At 37.7% G+C, this 19,725-nt stretch overlaps 1 protein-coding gene across 1 annotated transcript in view; it reads right to left on the bottom strand.

Moving 5' to 3' along the window:
- Positions 1-19,725, bottom strand: part of LOC115210256 — a 439,746-nt gene that overhangs the window by 201,835 nt on the left and 218,186 nt on the right. The window contains exon 22 of the mRNA XM_029778744.2: positions 16,084-16,193. Coding sequence (XP_029634604.1) covers positions 16,084-16,193 — 110 coding nt within the window. The remainder of the gene's footprint in view (positions 1-16,083; positions 16,194-19,725) is intronic.

The raw sequence follows: 19,725 nt of genomic DNA, 5'->3' as shown, positions 1-19,725 counted from the left end.
CTACCCTGAGGCTGAAACTGAGGGAGAAAATGCAACAATTCCTTGGGACTTTCCAGTACTGGACCATCAAAGCTAATAAACCAGATATTGTTGTAAAAGACCAAAACAATAAAGTCTGTTTATTAATTAACATGAGCATACCTTGCGATCCTAATATCTCAGCAAAGGAATTTGATAAGCTCAGAAAATATAAAGATTTGGTGATTGAAATTGAAGAAATGTGGATTCTCAAGACGGTTACAATACCAGTGATGGTATGGGCACTTGGAATGATCAAAAGAGGAACTGAAAATTATTTAAGGATGCTCCCTAGCTTGCTATGTAGGAAGTGCAATAGATTGTCTTAACTGGAATGTCATATGTACTGAGAAGAGCATTGTCACTGAATTTTCTTTCCTTTTTCCCCTTTATTTACTTTGTCTTCTTATTTTTCATTTTTTCTTCTTTATTTTCCTATCATATGACTTTGTAAATGAAATATCTAGTGTGTTTATCTTAATGGCCTACCAATGTATACAGTGAGTTTCTTTGTCTAGGTGTCAGAAAAACACTCGGCAAGAAATGGAAACAAAACTGAAAGAAAGAAATAATGATAATAGTAATAATAATACCACTAATAAAAACTGAAAAGATATGATGCTAGATGCAAAGGCTTTGAACAGAATAGACTGTTCCTATCAAATGGAAGGCATTTTTTGAGGAAATAGAAGGGGACCAACATCAGGAATCATTTCCTGATGCAGAAGAAAGTAAAATATTATGGGGGAAGAACTGGAATAGGCTGGTGAGACATAAAGAAAGTACAGAGTGGCTAACACAGGTGGAAAGACAATTTGCAACTGTGCCAAGACAAAAGGACATCAGAATCCATCTATATATACAGTGGAAACTGAAGTTTTAAATAAATGCAAATTGGAAGGGACCTGGCCAAGATGAAGTACAAGGTTACTGGCTGAAGAACTTTACACAGTTGGATGAATGCCTGCAGTATGGTCATGTCCTTAAATGCATGAATGCTGTAATGTCACAAGGATCCCTTGAAAGGTAACTTGGCATCAAATTTTCAACTTATAACACTTTTGCGGAAGCTTATGATCAGTGTCATGGTGGAAAAGCTATAGAAATTAACAATCTACTTGCAGAAGAGCAGAAAAGATGCAGGAAACAAAATAGTAACAAAAGACCACTTATTAGTTGATAAAATGATAAACAGAAATTACAGACACAGATTGATGGGATTGCATGTAGCACGGTTAGACTACAAAAAGAGCATATAACATGGTACCATTGATTGGAAAGAAACAAAGACTTGGGAAAGTGAAAAATCAGATGTGGAATATTCCAAGGATATAGCTTATCTCCATTTCTATTTGCATTGGTCATGATACCACTTACTTTGATATTGTGAAAAGTTAAAATAGCTTACAATTTGGGGAAAGGATATGATCAGATAAATAATTTTCTTTTTATGGATGATATAAAGAGTTATGCAAAAAATGAGAGACAACTTGTAAGTCTAATGCATACTGTTTGCATTTTCTCAAATGATGTAGTATGGAATTTGGGATTGAGGAATGCACTAGGATGAAAATGAAACAAGGAAGATTTGAAGGAAGCCAAGGAATTGAAATGCTAAATGAGCAAACAATGAAAGCAGATGAGAAAGGACAGTGGTATAAGTATTTGGAGATACTGGAAGCAGAAGAAATAATACAAGAAGAAATGAAACAAATAACCAGCAGAGAGTATACAAGAAGCGTGAAAAAAATTATAGCAGTCAAAGCTGAATTCAAAAAATGTTATTGAAGCAGTAAATGCAAGAGCAGTATCCCCAATCAGATATGGAGTTGGAATTGTAGACTGGACCAAAAACAACATTCAGAAACTTGACGGAAAAACTCAGCACAATGTAGTGATGGGTGAAATACTGCTAAACATTTTGTCCAGCAAGCTAATGATTTTGCCAGCTTGCTACCTGATCTTGCAAATCAAAGGTGAAATTCTTCAGCCAGTAACTTGTTATGAGGTCTGGGACTGGGTATTTTCTGTTAGACATTTTCTGAATAACTATTTCAAGTATTTTGCTATCTATTTCATGCTAGCAGTAGTCCTGCTCCAGTTTTTTTAGACACACAGCTTATCTGTTGAATTCATCATTGATTTTCCAGCAGTCCTCAACCTGATCATTTGTAGGGGTGTCTTTTATAGAGACTAATCCTTCCTCATTGAAGCTTTGATAAACAGAAATGGGATCCCTGGCAAATAATCTATTGAACATTTACTGTTTATATGCTGTAGATTTATATTTTAGATTCTCAGCTGCAGCTGTGAGTTGTTTCAACTGGTGCAGTTTGGAGTTTAGCCCCTTATGTATCCCTATATCACCTAACTGCCTCACTAACTTTTTCTGTGATCTTCCTCATGTCATGTGAAGCTATTGTTTGTGTTACGTTTCATAACTACAATCATCTGTGAGATATTTTCATGCAGGAATAAAATTTTATTTTTTAAGTTCAAAATATCTAAAGAATACGCACAGATCATGAATGGCTAAAAGTTAAGTGAATCGTCCAACCTCGCTACGACTACCTTCTTTCTTGCACTTATCCTTATTCTTTCTCTATTCTTCAATTTCCATCTCATTGTATTGTCACTCATTCTTTCAGTATTCCCTCATTACCCTGTCTAGCTCAAACATTTTTTTTTCGTTTAGACTTGTCTCCAGGTTCATAGCCACTCTGATTTTTCAATTTTTCGTTTAGTATTGTCTCCCGATTCATACAAACCCATTTGCTAGCTCACGATTAACAGAACCTCTTTACTCAGCTACGGTGTTATATTAGCTATCAATAATGATATTCCCTCTGATTTTTCTGATTTTCAAACCTATTTATCTAATGTTTATTTATCGACAATGCTGTCCCCAGTCAAATTCCCTCACACCGCTTATTGTCACGTGTCCCTTGACCTCTCTCTCTAACTAACCGTATCTCTCTCTCGCTATGTCCCCCCTTCCCATAACCATCATCGCCATGGTCCTCTATGCCCCCCCCTCCCCAAAACCATCATCGCCATACATAAAAGAGCCATCGCATTTATCGTTAACCCCACTCGCTTCAAAATATCTAAAGAATACGCACAGATCATGAATGGCTAAAAGTTAAGTGAATCGTCCAACCTCGCTACGACTACCTTCTTTCTTGCACTTATCCTTATTCTTTCTCTATTCTTCAATTTCCATCTCATTGTATTGTCACTCATTCTTTCAGTATTCCCTCATTACCCTGTCTAGCTCAAACATTTTTTTTTCGTTTAGACTTGTCTCCAGGTTCATAGCCACTCTGATTTTTCAATTTTTCGTTTAGTATTGTCTCCCGATTCATACAAACCCATTTGCTAGCTCACGATTAACAGAACCTCTTTACTCAGCTACGGTGTTATATTAGCTATCAATAATGATATTCCCTCTGATTTTTCTGATTTTCAAACCTATTTATCTAATGTTTATTTATCGACAATGCCGTCCTCAGTCAAATTCCCTCACACCGCTTATTGTCACGTGTCCCTTGACCTCTCTCTCTAACTAACCGTATCTCTCTCTCGCTATGTCCCCCCTTCCCATAACCATCATCGCCATGGTCCTCTATGCCCCCCCCTCCCCAAAACCATCATCGCCATACATAAAAGAGCCATCGCATTTATCGTTAACCCCACTCGCTTCAAAATATCTAAAGAATACGCACAGATCATGAATGGCTAAAAGTTAAGTGAATCGTCCAACCTCGCTACGACTACCTTCTTTCTTGCACTTATCCTTATTCTTTCTCTATTCTTCAATTTCCATCTCATTGTATTGTCACTCATTCTTTCAGTATTCCCTCATTACCCTGTCTAGCTCAAACATTTTTTTTTTTCGTTTAGACTTGTCTCCAGGTTCATAGCCACTCTGATTTTTCAATTTTTCGTTTAGTATTGTCTCCCGATTCATACAAACCCATTTGCTAGCTCACGATTAACAGAACCTCTTTACTCAGCTACGGTGTTATATTAGCTATCAATAATGATATTCCCTCTGATTTTTCTGATTTTCAAACCTATTTATCTAATGTTTATTTATCGACAATGCCGTCCCCAGTCAAATTCCCTCACACCGCTTATTGTCACGTGTCCCTTGACCTCTCTCTCTAACTAACCGTATCTCTCTCTCTCGCTATGTCCCCCCTTCCCATAACCATCATCGCCATGGTCCTCTATGCCCCCCCCTCCCCAAAACCATCATCGCCATACATAAAAGAGCCATCGCATTTATCGTTAACCTCACTCGCTTCAAAATATCTAAAGAATACGCACAGATCATGAATGGCTAAAAGTTAAGTGAATCGTCCAACCTCGCTACGACTACCTTCTTTCTTGCACTTATCCTTATTCTTTCTCTATTCTTCAATTTCCATCTCATTGTATTGTCACTCATTCTTTCAGTATTCCCTCATTACCCTGTCTAGCTCAAACATTTTTTTTTTTCGTTTAGACTTGTCTCCAGGTTCATAGCCACTCTGATTTTTCAATTTTTCGTTTAGTATTGTCTCCCGATTCATACAAACCCATTTGCTAGCTCACGATTAACAGAACCTCTTTACTCAGCTACGGTGTTATATTAGCTATCAATAATGATATTCCCTCTGATTTTTCTGATTTTCAAACCTATTTATCTAATGTTTATTTATCGACAATGCCGTCCCCAGTCAAATTCCCTCACACCGCTTATTGTCACGTGTCCCTTGACCTCTCTCTCTAACTAACCGTATCTCTCTCTCTCGCTATGTCCCCCCTTCCCATAACCATCATCGCCATGGTCCTCTATGCCCCCCCCTCCCCAAAACCATCATCGCCATACATAAAAGAGCCATCGCATTTATCGTTAACCTCACTCGCTTCAAAATATCTAAAGAATACGCACAGATCATGAATGGCTAAAAGTTAAGTGAATCGTCCAACCTCGCTACGACTACCTTCTTTCTTGCACTTATCCTTATTCTTTCTCTATTCTTCAATTTCCATCTCATTGTATTGTCACTCATTCTTTCAGTATTCCCTCATTACCCTGTCTAGCTCAAACATTTTTTTTTCGTTTAGACTTGTCTCCAGGTTCATAGCCACTCTGATTTTTCAATTTTTCGTTTAGTATTGTCTCCCGATTCATACAAACCCATTTGCTAGCTCACGATTAACAGAACCTCTTTACTCAGCTACGGTGCACCCGCACTCCCACCCCCACCACGCATGCCGGAAGTTCCTATTCTCTTCCATTCCGGGGTTGCTTCCCATGAAGACTGCAAATGCTCTCACCATCCATACCCCTCCCTACCCCTAGTCTCGACCTATGTAAGGTAATGTTCATACAGTGCAAAATATGAAAGGCTAGCGTTATGCAGGTTGTACTGAAGGCTACTTTACTACTTCATTTCTTTCACATGAATTCTGCCAAATGCGAGCTTTCTTTTCAGGTACACGAAGCTACTGTCCACCGTCCCAGGGTCTCTAGAGCCCATGCCTTCCACACCCTCAGGGTTGGCACCCTCAACGTTGGCACTCTGAAAGGTAGGTCTGGTGAGATAGTCGAGATGCTTGAACGGAGATGTGTGGATATATGTTGCATGCAAGAAATAAGGTGGAGAGGAGGATCAGCTAGGTTCCTCACAGGCAAGGAACGCAGGTACAAGATTTTCTGGGCAGGGAACACTGACGGGGTTGGTGGCGTGGGTATACTTATCGCTGAGAAATGGGTAGATAAAGTAATTGAGGTAATCAGAGTAAGTGACAGAATACTTAAGATTAGATTAGTGCTTCATCATAGTTTAGCAACCATTATATCAGCCTATGCTCCTCAGTCGGGGCTACCCGATGGACAGAAAGACCGATTCTATGACACTCTACTGCAGACTACCTCATTGGCGAACGACAGAGACCTTATCTTTGTGGCTGGTGACTTCAATGGTCACGTTGGACGACATGCTGGGGGCTTCCATGGCGTACATGGAGGCTATGGCTATGGCTCCCGCAACGAGGAGGGAACCAGGCTGCTGGAGTTCTGCGATGCAAATAATCTTATGATTTGCAACACTAACTTCAGGAAACCTACCAGCCACCTAGTCACTTACCAATCGGGCCAACATACCAGCCAAATTGACTACATCCTTACAAGGCAAAGGGAGAGATGGCTGCTTATAAATGCCAAAACCTTCCCAGGTGAAGAATGTACCCCACAACATAGACTGGTAGTTAGTGACTTTAGGATCAGGACTAGGAGGACAACCAGAAGACGACAAATATGGAGAAGAAGGATCTGGAAGCTTAAAGATCCTGCAAATGGACAGAGATTTAGGGAAATATTACTTGAAGCCTCTGACGAAGTAGAAGGGGATAGAGCATCACAGGGGGTAGAAGACAGCTGGACGTTTCTAAGGGACAACCTGCTGAGAGCCACTGACCAGATCTGTGGCTGGTGCAAAGTCCCCTCTCGACCTAGAATAACGTGGTGGTGGAACAATATTGTAGACAGGGCTATTAGAAAAAAGAGACAGGCTTGGAAGGTCTGGAAAAATGGGGGTAGCAGGGAATTGTATCAGACTGCCAAAAGAGAAGCTAGGAGACAGGTTTATTTAGCCAGAGGGGAAGCAGATAAGAAAAAATTTGCCAATGTTCTGCGCCGTGAGGACCAAAGACTGGAGGTGTTTCGTGTTGCAAGACAGTGTTTGAGAGAGAATCGTGATGTGGTAGGAGAGAAGTGTGTTCGCATGGAAGATGGTTCACTTGCGCTAAATGAGGATGCAAAGAGAGAGGTTTGGAGATGCCACTATGAAAGGTTGCTGAATGAAGAAAATGAATGGGATAAAGAGAGTCTGCCGAATGTTGACCCAACAGAGGGACCAGCTATCCGAGTTGATAGTTCTGTGGTAGCTAAGGCAATTAGAAGCATGAAGACAGGGAAAGCCCCAGGCCCATCAGGAATCACTGCAGAGATGCTCAAAATGTCTGGTAGTGTCGGCTATAGCCTAGTCACCCATATAGTTAATCAGGTGATACACAAAGGGGTCATACCCAATGACTGGTGTAGCAGTATAATAGTCAACTGCTACAAAGGTAAAGGTGATGCCCTAGATACAAATAACTACAGAGGTATCAAGCTGTTGGACCAGGTGATGAAGGTTACGGAGAGGGTCATAGCCCAACTAATTAGAGAGAGAGTTAGTTTAGATGAGATGCAGTTTGGGTTTGTGCCAGGGAAAAGTACTACTGATGCTATATTCCTGGTAAGGCAGCTGCAGGAGAAATACCTAGCCAAAGATAAGCCCCTGTACCTGGCTTTTGTTGACATGGAGAAAGCCTTCGACAGGGTCCCCCGATCCCTTATCTGGTGGGCAATGAGAAAACTAGGGATAGATGAATGGTTAGTGAGAGCTGTGCGGGCCATGTATAGGGACGCCGCTAGTAGGGTGAGGGTTGGAAATGAGTACAGTGAAGAATTCCGGGTAGAGGTAGGGGTCCACCAAGGCTCAGTACTCAGCCCCCTCCTATTTATCATAGTCCTCCAGGCAATAACGGAGGAATTCAAGACAGGATGCCCTTGGGAGCTCCTCTATGCTGATGACCTTGCTCTAATTGCTGAGTCGCTATCAGAACTGGAGGAGAAGTTTCAGGTGTGGAAACAAGGATTAGAATCGAAGGGCCTCAGAGTCAATCTAGCTAAAACCAAAGTCGTAATCAGTAGGAAGGTAGACAAATCACAAACACCTTCAGGTAGCTGGCCCTGCTCGATCTGTAGAAAAGGTGTAGGTAGAAACTCTATAAGATGCACCAAGTGTAAGCTATGGACACATAAGAGATGCAGCAATGTCAAAGGAAGGCTAACTAGGAAGATGGTTTTTGTATGTGGCAGATGCTCAGGAACAATAAACACTGAAAATGCTCTGAGACCAACTTCCGTCACTTTCCAGGGAGAAAAACTAGAAATAGTTGATAGTTTCCGTTACCTAGGTGACCAAGTCAGCAGCGGGGGTGGGTGTGCTGAAAGTGTAACTGCTAGAGTAAGAATAGCTTGGGCAAAGTTCAGAGAGCTCTTACCTCTGCTGGTGACAAAAGGCCTCTCGCACAGAGTGAAAGGCAGACTGTATGATGCGTGTGTACGAACAGCCATGCTACATGGCAGTGAAACATGGGCCGTGACTGCTGAGGATATGCGTAAGCTCGCTAGAAATGAAGCCAGTATGCTCCGATGGATGTGTAATGCCGGTACTCACACTCGGCAGAGTGTAAGTACCTTGAGAGAAAAGCTGGACCTAAGAAGCATCAGTTGTGGTGTGCAAGAGAGACGTTTGCGCTGGTATGGTCATGTGGCGAGAATGGATGAAGATAGTTGTGTGAAAAAGTGCCACACCCTAGCGGTTGAGGGAACCTGTGGAAGAGGCAGACCCAGGAAAACCTGGGACGAGGTGGTGAAGCACGACCTTCGAACTTTAGGTCTCACTGAGGAAATGACTAGAGACCGAGACCTCTGGAAGTGTGCTGTGCGCGAGAAGACCCGGCAGGACAAGTGAGTCCACAACCCGTGACCTTCTACATGGGATGGAGCCAGCCTACGTATGCATACCTTCCCTTCTTGGGACACAAAACTCTACTTGTGAAGACGTGTTGAGGCAAGTGAGGATCAGAATCGAAATCGATCAATGGAAATTGCGGATGTGCTACCAGTGCCGGTGGCATGTCGAAACTCTGCTTGTGAAGACCCATTGAGGCAAGTGAGGATCAGAATCGAAATCGATCAATGGAAATCGATCAATGGAAATTGCAGATGTGTTACCAGTGCCGGTGGCATGTAAGAGAACTTTCCGTTTCGCGACCGTTGCCAGCACCGCCCCGTTTCGTGTCCGTTGCCAGCCTCGCCTGGCCCTCGTGCCGGTGGCACATAAAAAGCACCATCCGTTCGTGGCCGTTTGCCAGCTCTGTCTGGCACCAGTGCGGGTGGCACGTAAAAAGCACCCACTACACTCACGGAGTAGTTGGCGTTAGGAAGGGCATCCAGCCGTAGAAACACTGCCAGATTTGACTGGGCCTGATGAAGCCTTCTGGCTTCACAGACCCCAGTAGAACCGTCCAACCCATGCTAGCATGGAAAACGGACGCTAAATGATGATGATGATGATGTGTTATACTGGTTTCAGACTTTCTGCTTGAATTTCAATTGTGTGGCTTCAACTCTTCACAATATGCTAATAATTTAATAGCTGAGACATATAGCAAAAGGTTAATGATTTTATAGATTGGTTTCATAGTTCAAGACTGTGTAGTCTTCAGATATAATAGGAAAAGGTTAATGATTTTGTAGATTGTTTTCATCCCTCAAGACTGTATGATCTTCATTTTTTTTGCTATTTCATTTACTGCTTCTAATGCTAATTTATTGGGTTCTTTACTTATACTAGTGTTATAAGGCCTGTCATTCAAAATAAAGTTATGGACCTGTTCAAAAATATCATCTCAAACCACTTGTAAATCATACACAAGTTTTTGGTTTTCTGTTTGTACAGTATAGATATGGATTTCAGCCAAATTATTAGTGTGTTGTTTACTGCTAAGTTTAGCTGACTGTCCTATCTGCCCAACAATGGAAGTGGGATTATTATCTTCAATGGCTGGCTTCATAGTGCCAACCTGCTTTGAATCAGTCATTTCTGTTAGATACATCAATTTACATCTAATGATACATTCTGCTTCTTCATTTAAATATTTTGGGTGAAAATATAATCATGGGTGTTTGGAATTCCCCGAATTTTTTAGCCTTTCCATAAAACCAAACTTTTGAGGAGTCAAATTGTATATGTACTTCATATAAGTCTGTGTTAAGAACACAGGTCCATTGTATACAGTAACTGTAGTCATGATTTGGTCAAAGGAGACATGCGTTTAGCCATGATGACTTTGTTTATTTTAAAAAACAAATACAAATATCTATGAATAGACAATGATCTACTTTAAAAGTTTTGTCAGAATTAAATTTAAAGTTGTTCATAGCTTGGGTAATTTTTCCTTTCAGATTTTTAATTCTACATTTGTATTGAGACATATATATCAAGCACTGTATTTTCTTGTGAATTCTTTAGAAATGTTACTTGGTTTATTTGTTTATGTGTGTAACATTACAGTGCTGTATTTATATGATACAATGTAGGTATCTTATGTATAGATATGCTGCAAATAATTGAAACATGTAGAAATGTTCATCTGTAATCTTAACACACTCTGTAGCTGAAATTTTCCAATATTTGGTATGTTGTCTTCATATGAGCATAAATTACACACATTCAAGTATTGAACTGATCACAACAGTTACTATTATTTATTTATTTATTTAAAAAGCACCCACTACACTCACAGAGTGGTTGGCGTTAGGAAGGGCATCCAGCTGTAGAAACATTGCCAGATAAGACCGGAGCCTGGTGCAGCCTTCTGGCTTCCCAGATCCCCGGTCGAACCGTCCAACCCATGCTAGCATGGAGAACGGATGTTAAACGATGATGAAATACGCATGCATGTGTGTGTTTATGTATACATACATATGCACACACCAAAATGACATCCTAAAACCACTCAGTTTAGCCTGAATGTTCATGCAAGGCTCTGTTACCCACTCCATTCTCCACTCACAGAATTGGTACATCCCATCTTCTCCACAATGGTCTCTCATCTTCCCCACTTCCATTCCTCATCATCACTGCCAACACTATTTCAACCAATCACCCCATTTCTGGGTATTCAAAGTACCTTCTTCAACTATTATATCTACTATCATGAGCCACCTACCACAGCTCCTAAATCTCTATATCTCCTTCTCCACTGCTCCTACACTTTGCACATCATCCTATTACTTACTGTTCTAGCCTTCTTGGGCTACTTCTATATATCCCACCTTACCCCTATACATAATGGTTATTTCCCATCATCTGCACCCTCATCCTAGTTCATTCTCCTCTACATTAATCTCTACCTCCACCTGTTTACTCCCTTCAAACTATATTTGAAAGTATCCACTCTCTCATGCTCACTTCCTTGTTCTTTGAGAGTTTGTTCTAGCACCCCATCACTATCTTCCTCTTATTTCTTTCAGCCGTGTACCTCCTCTATAGCAGGACACCTGTGCTTGTCCCTCTATCATACTTTAGCCTTTCAACATCAGTCATACAGCCACCTACCTACACCTTTCACTTCTAAATACTTGCTCTTAGTAGTAGCAGATTTTTTCGTTTCCTCTCTTCTTTTCTGTCTTGCAAGATACACACATGTGTACACTCTGTGAAGAAAGTGGCATGAGCAAGGGCTCTAACCATAGAAACCAGAAAGTTTTTTTTCTTCAAATGTTCAAAAGGTCTAACAGTTTTTTGAGATGTAAATAGAGAGACAGATATTTTCCATTTATCAAAGTTCAAAGTTAAAAGGTCTAATGATTCTTTGAGAGGTAGATAGATAGATATATAGATAGATAGATAGATAGATAGATAGATAGATAAATACAGAGAAAGGACCTACTGTTTGTATGTGGTCTGCCTTATTGCTAGTTCTTGAGTTAATGGGTTAAATAAGTGCTTTTGGATCTATAATCCTTCATCAGACTTTCCATGGTTATTACTGCTAGCATTGGCATTTACTACTGCTGGTGTTGGCATTTATTACAGCTGGTGCTGGTTAGAGGCTTCAAAGGCAGTAAATGAACTTCCAGCCATCAAATATATTCTGGCAATTGAGGCTGGGCACCTTCTTCTTGATGAAATGTGCCTCCTTTATTTGAAGGTTGACTGCATCTGTTCCCCTGGCCAGTATCCAGGTGGAGAACTCCCCATTGCAGTGTTGGTGGTGTGGGAATACAGCACTGGGTGTCATGGCCTTGTGAAAATGTTCTTCCACTCTGACATGAAGGTGTCGTTTAATCAATCCAATACATTTATCTCCACTAATACAAGTCATTGTTGGCTGACTGTTTGGTTTTGATGGGGAAGTGGTTCAGACAGCATATATTCTGTATGTTGTTGTTGTGGGAGAGGTAGTGTCTGAGGATATGACCTTGCCTTATGATTCTGACATCATTCCTTAGTTTGTTTGCAATCCATTCTCTGTAGTATGGAAGGTTGACATATGGCCATTTAACCCTTTTTGCTTTTCTCTTTCCCTTTCACTTTGTTTACTTTCCCCTTTCCTTCTGTTGTTGTTATTAATGTCATTGGTTTGTCGGTAGTTGTTTCTCTATGAACCTGGGCTTGTATCCTCTACTGTACAGCATCCTGATAAAATCTGCCCTTACATTGTCTTTTACATCAGCCTCGTTGCATCTGTATATGTGGCAGATGAACTCATTAAAAACTTCATTATGTTTCAACGTCTGTGAATATGCTGAATCAGAAAGGAGGAAAATGTCTTTCTTCTCCTTTCTTGAAGAAGTGGATTGTGGCATGTCCTGATGTGACGTCCAAGAGACTCAGCAGGCCATTTGTGTCTGGGTGTTCAACATTGAATTGGCTGTTGTGGTGGAGGCTGTTAAAGACGTTAAGGGTCCTGATCCCTGGATTTGGTTAAGACAGAGGCATCATTGATGTATCTTCGATATAGGATGATGTATTGTCCTGCATGGAGTGCTTGGTACTCCAGTTTGTCTAGGGTAAGGGTGACGAGGATGCCACTGAATCAGGATCCTGTTGGAAGGCTGCTGCATTGTTGGTATGTGGTGTTTTTGTACCGGAAGTATGTGTTACCAGTGCAGAAATCTAGGATGGATTTGAGGCCTGCTGGTGGGAAGTCTTTGGTCAACGTCTGGCCTCACTCTAGTCATTCTTGGATTGTTAGAATGTCTTCAGCCAGTGATATGCTGGTATACAAGGACCATTCATCCAGGTTAAAAGCATAGTCATTGTTTGAGACAATTCTGGGCAGGAGCCCACATAGCAGTTCGATGAGTTGCAAGCTGTTCTTAAGGTGTGCTGGTATCTGTGCCAGTGGTGGCCTAGGTAGCCATGCTACAAGCCATTCCAGCTTCCAGAGAGGGGATCTTGTGCTGGTGACAATCAGACATACTTTGAGTTGCTTCTTTATTTTTTATTAGGCAACAGAACTGTGGTGTGGAGGAGTTGTGTGCTAGGAAGCTTCTGTATGTGTGCCTGTTGAGATTCATGCTTCCAGATATGTTTTATCTATCTACCTACCTCTCAAAAAACAATTTAGACCTTTTGAATTTTTGAAGAAAAAAAAAACTTTCTGGGATTTTCAAATGAGGATTTCCAAAGGCCTCCTGACTGTTCACGTAATATATTAAAACCTCTCACACTATCTCAGCTTCTTGTTATCTTTTAAATTTTAATTTTTAAATTTTTCATTTTGTCATTTTTCCACATTTTCCATAGTTTTCTTTTCATTGTTCAATTCTGTCATCTTTCATTCTTAGCTTTTAGTTATCCCATTGCTAATTGCTACTTCTCAAGTATCACTTCCTTCTACCTGTTCATACTTCATAACTTAGCTTTACTTCTCTTAGCATAGCAACTCTTCTCACCATCGTACAACAGCATTATCCTGTTATCATTCTGTACTAGACCACTACTATGTTGCCTGATATATACCAATACCTTATACATATGTGTAATAAATAATTCTATTCTTAAAGAGGCCTGATTCCTGAATCAGAAAAAAGATGCAAATAATCAACATTAGTGGTTGATATCAATCACCAATCTATATACTATTGAAAATGAAGTTCAATCTTGCTTCCTTGCAATGTTACACAGCCGAACTGGTGCATAATGGGAAAATATTTTGAGAGTAAAGTGGCCATGAAATGTGAATACAAATGAGTTTTAATCTTTTAGAGATATTCTCCACAAAATTCCTTCTCCATACCAGCACTGTCTCTCCTTTACATTCTGGCTGATGCTTTTAATATTTAGTTGCTCTTTTAGCTCATTTGAGCCCTGCATTTCATGCAGCTTAACATTATACAGCCAAAAGATTATGCTTGCCTCAGTTTTATTCATATTCTGCGGAGCTTCCACATTCAATGTCAAAATCCCTCTGTAGCACAGAATTACTTTTATTATACACTAGCAGTATCGCCCGGCGTTGCTCGGGTTTGTTTCGACCCGCTGGAATTGTAATTTTGAAAAGTAAAAATTTTGTGAACATTTTTCTGGTCGAAATATACCGAAAAGTGGCGACACAGCAGTGAAAAAATCATAAAAAATAGGGATTTTCATAGAAAAAAGCAGCTTTTTGATGTAAATAATTTTTGGTGTTAACATGGTCCGATTTGAATTTTATGTTCTACGGAAGGAAGAGCAACCCTTCTTCTATCACACTCTCAATTTTGGTCAACTTGCGCTGCAGGGTCTCGGAGGAGATAGTGTTAGTTGAAGGTTACCAAATGTGGCGCACACAGACAACTTCAGCTTTATATAGAGATAACACACACACATTAATACACATACATAGACACACACACACATGTATGTATGGATGTATATATGTACATCTGTCCACTTCTTGCAATATTTTTATCCTTCACTTCCTACACACACATTATTAGCTTACAATTTCTTTCTGTCAACAATTGACAACAGAAGTACGCTCGCCAATTAATACTACCAAAATTTAACGACAGAAAGTAAATTAAAAACCAATTTACCTTTTCTGTATTGTTATGGCAATCCGACCGTCGGTGTGTTTTTGCAAATGTGTTCGAATGAGAAGTGAGTTGTGTTTGGCGCCTTTTTTACTAATAACAAACACACACGTGTGTGTATGTTTGAGTGTTTGTATGTAGTTGTTTGAAACGTTTGTGTTTGTCACTGTCATATATGTATGTGTATGCGTGTGTGTGAGGAATGGCAAACCAGATAGATAGCGCGCGAAGTTCTTTTGAAGTTCGCACTCCGCTTGTGTGTGTGTGTGTGCGTGCTTTAGGTGTACGTAGGTATTTGTTTTTGTGTGTGTGTCACTGAAGCCATACATACATATATACATACATAACCTCTCTCTCTCTTTTCTCTCTCAGTCACTCACTACAAAAAGTGAATAAAGAAGTTCAGTTATCTCTGTCTTTCACACATACACACACAGCACAACATTACTCTCTCTGTCTCTTTACATACACTAACAAAAGCACTTCACTTCCACACCACACTTTCTGTGTCGCACACCCCATTAAACACACACACACACACACACTCACGCACACACACACATGTACATCAATGCTTTCGGAGTGAAATGTTAAAATATTGAGTTTTCTCGAATTTTGTCTTAATTGGGAGTGAAATTGAAAGAAATTTTGTATGGCATGACCGAATGGAAGTACTTGTAAAAATCATAGGTAAACTGTAATTGAAGAAATTGTGTGAGGAGTAAATCGTTATGTATTTATTTGTTTCTGTTTGCTGTGTTTTTTTTTTTTTTAGTAGTGGTTTAAGGTACACTTGCAAAGAGAAAGTATGAGAAATTAGGGTGATAGCATGAGTGATCCGTTTTATATAAATACTTTCACTTTAATCGTTGCACACTTGCAAAGAGAAAGGAGGAGAAATTAGGGTGATAGCGTGAGTGAAGCAGATCGCTGCGTTTGTGTGTGTGTGTGTGTGTGTGTGTGTGTGTGTGCTGTAGCCCACACTAAGAAAAGCACTTGACTTACACACCACAATGTGAGTTTTCTCGAAATTTTGCTTAATTGGGGTTGAAATTTTAAAAACCGGACCTGGCACGACCCGATGTATTCTACTCTTAAAAATGCTAGGTAAATTGTAATTGAAGAAATCCTATATTGTAGATTTCTATAAGAGACAAAGGGAGGCAGATAAAATCTGCCTTTTATAATAAGAGATGCTTCATACAATCTACCTCTTGCACAAATTTTCTTGGTATTTCTTTATAGTAAGAGTGAGCAACTATAGTTTTACTCAAATGATCATCAAACTAAAAAAAAGAGTTATAATATGGTATAAACATATTTTTCTTCCATGTCGTAAAACATTTACACAATAATAGTAAAAAACTAACCTGAGCTTATTAAATATGTCAGTACTAACATCTGTTAAAGATTGCAGCACCAGATCTTTTGGCAATTTCTGTTTTTCTCCAATGCTGTTCTTGAGGTCAGAATAAAATTCCTAAAAGAGTAAATTAAATGAAGTTACTGTGTCTTATCTATTAGCCAATTTAATTTCAAGTTATTTAATTACTGCATATATATTTATGAAAGTGTGTGTAAAAGAGGGATGTATAAAATTGATGTATGAACAAAAAAAAAAACCCACGGAAATTAAGAGTTTAATTAATAATATATTGTTAATCTCCAACACATTTATTACAATGTAGTAAATCCTAGTGAAACTAATTTACACAAATATACAGAGATGGTTAAAATGATTGTTGAGATCAATATATTTAGAATAAAAAGTAAAAAAGAATAAATTTCACATACTGTTCAACAGCTGTTTCACTGACATAAAACATCGTTTATGTAAATATGTAATTATGATAGATAATTGATTTTAAAATGGTCTACACAAATAGTCAGGTACAAAATGGTACTCAGGAAACTGTAACTGATTTACATACAAGAGAAACAAAAAATGATAAAAAAAGAGAATAAAAAATAAATATATAGAAACTGACAAACATGAATCTCTGAATAAATAGAGATATATATAAACTTAAAAGAGTACATATTCCAGTTAACACTCGCATGCTTATGAGAGTATTAGCATACACATATATATACGAAAACATAAACATGTATACATATATATATATTGTAAAGTATAGAAGCCATCTTATCATGGCTAACCACATTGGGGAGGGGGTGTTACTGTAGCTTTATAGCCCCAAGAGATCTTCGTCTCTAGCTGGCTTTAGACACAATATCAGACGAATATCTCTTGGGGCTATAAAGCTACAGTAACACCCCCTCCCCAATGTGGTTAGCCATGATAAGATGGCTTCTATACTTTACATTATCGAGCGATTACTGTTTCAATCTCATTCTGAGATTTAATTATGCTATATATATATATATATGCATATATCTAAACGTATGTACATATATATATATATATATATATATATATATATTTATTTGTTTCAGTCATTTGACTGCAGTCATGCTGGAGTACTGCATTTAGTCGAACAAATCAATCCCAGGATTTATTCTTTGTAAGTCTAGCACTTATTCTATTGGTCTCTTTTGCTGAACTTCTAAGTTACGGGGATGTAAACATACCAGCATTGGTTGTCAAGCAATGGTGGGAGACAAACACAGACACAAACATATACATACACACACACACACACACACATATATATATATATATATATATATATATATATATACAAGGGGTTTCTTTCAGTTTCTGTCTACCAAACCCACTCACAAGGCTTTGGTTGGTCCAAGGCTATAGTAGAAGACACTTGCCCAAGGTGCCATGTAGTGAGACTGAAACCAGAACCATGTGGTTGATAAGCAAGCTACTTACCACACAGCCACTCCTGCACCTATATATATCCCCTCCTCCAATGTCTCTTCCCCTCTTGAAAGTTTTTTTTGTTTTGTCTTGGTGACCCTATCAGTGCAGGTGCCACTTAAAAGCACCCAGTCCACACTGTAAGGGACTCCAGCTGTAAAAACCTTGCCAAAACTGACCTCGCCTGAGCTTATAACATGTAAAAAGCATGAAATTCACTCTGCCGAGTGGTTGGCATTGGGAAGGACATCCAACTGTAAAAATCCTGTCAAACGGTCACAGAAGTCTAGTGCAGGCTTCTGCCTGGGTGGTTCTTGTGAAACCATCCTACCCATGCTAGCATATGTTAAACGATGATGATGATGATATATAAACACGTGTATGTATATGTATATTTAAAATAGACACGGTCTTCTAGTCTTAGATTTAGTAGTTGATAAAGAGATAAATGAATTAGAAATGAATTACAATCCCTTACAACCCTATGACCTCAATATGCTCCATGAGATTCTTAGAAGTTGCAGTCTATTCTTACCTACAACAGCAACAACATGAAATACTTCCATCACTTTGCTCTGTTAAAATATTTGAGAAAAATTATATCAATGTGTCCTACTTGTTAAAATTCCATTTATTTATTTGTGCAGCTGAAGATGGCACTGCATTTAAAATGGTGTAATGACTGCATTGTTCAATTAAATGGAGCCACTTGAAATGGTCATACTGAATCACTACTTGATATCCAGTTCCTTATATATATAAAATATGAATTAGAGATAAAACCACTATTATGCAACTCAAACAGTGATAGACATAAACCAATACATAAATAACAAATAATATATATAATTAATATAATATATAATATATATATATATATATATATATATATATATGTTTTTTTTTTTCAAAAAGTATATAATGAATGATAAATATATAATAAGTACAGTCATAATCTAATAATTAAATACATATCAATAACTAAATAATTATAGATTCAAATTAACAATCAGTAGTTATATAGTATACAATACAATACAATAAAACTTCTTAAAATATCTTAAATAGAAAAGGTTTATTTAGCTTTCGAAAACCGTGTCATTAACTAAAATTTTAGTCAATGACACGGTTTTCCGTACGTAATTTGTAAGATATTACTTAGTCACTGAGGTATATAGATCGTAAAATAGTAAAACAGTTCTTTTAAGATAGGTTATACATTTTTAATTTGATTTTTAATCTTTAATTTTTAAATGTATTTCATAAATATATTATACCGATATTTATAATATTTATGTAAGTAATAATGGACTAATTAATTAATTTATTTTTTATTATATGCTTATATATTTATTGATAGAGTAAATTTTAGATTTTAATTACTATATTTTTTTATTATAATTTAGATACTTATTTTTAAATATTTTATAATTATTAGATGTGAACTTAAATCTAAAAATATGAATATTGATTATTTTGTTAAATAATTTGGTAATTAAATATTGGACTATAACTGAGTTAAGGATATGCAAGAGTTTATTATGTTTTTTTAAGGCCATATTATATCTTCATAGATAAATACATATTTCTATCTACTTTTTTTACCTTAAAAATAAATATTTAACATAATAAATGGGTTGTAGGAAATAATCCTAATGTTTTAAGTTTCTAATTTAGATAATGGAGTTTTTTCTATAAGAAAAATTATTATTTTATTTATTTCTTAAATAAATATTGTTTAACTCTATTTATTTAACTATTATCATTAACCTGAAAATTGACTATAATTTTAATTCGAATTTAATTATAGCCATGAAATGTACGTAGTGTTTTTACTTATTATATTATATTTATCATTCATTTTATACTTTTTGAAAAAAAAAAAAATATATATATATATATTATATTGAATATATATATTATTTGTTATTTATGTATTGGTTTATGTCTATCACTGTTTGAGATGCATAATAGTGGTTTTATCTCTAATTCATATTTTATATTTTATATATTTATACTGTGAAATTTGATTTAATACTAAACTGAATTTTTCCCTGTCAGTTTGGAGTTATACTCCCTATTATTATTATTATTATTATTATATATATAGACAAACAAGGACAGACAAACGGATTAAGTCGATTACATTGACCCCAGTACTTAACTGGTACTTATTTAA

Source organism: Octopus sinensis, linkage group LG1 (assembly GCF_006345805.1).
Source record: "Octopus sinensis linkage group LG1, ASM634580v1, whole genome shotgun sequence".
NCBI lineage: Eukaryota > Metazoa > Mollusca > Cephalopoda > Octopoda > Octopodidae > Octopus > Octopus sinensis.
Note: the sequence above shows the minus strand (reverse complement) of the source record. Positions and strands in the feature narration are given on the sequence as shown.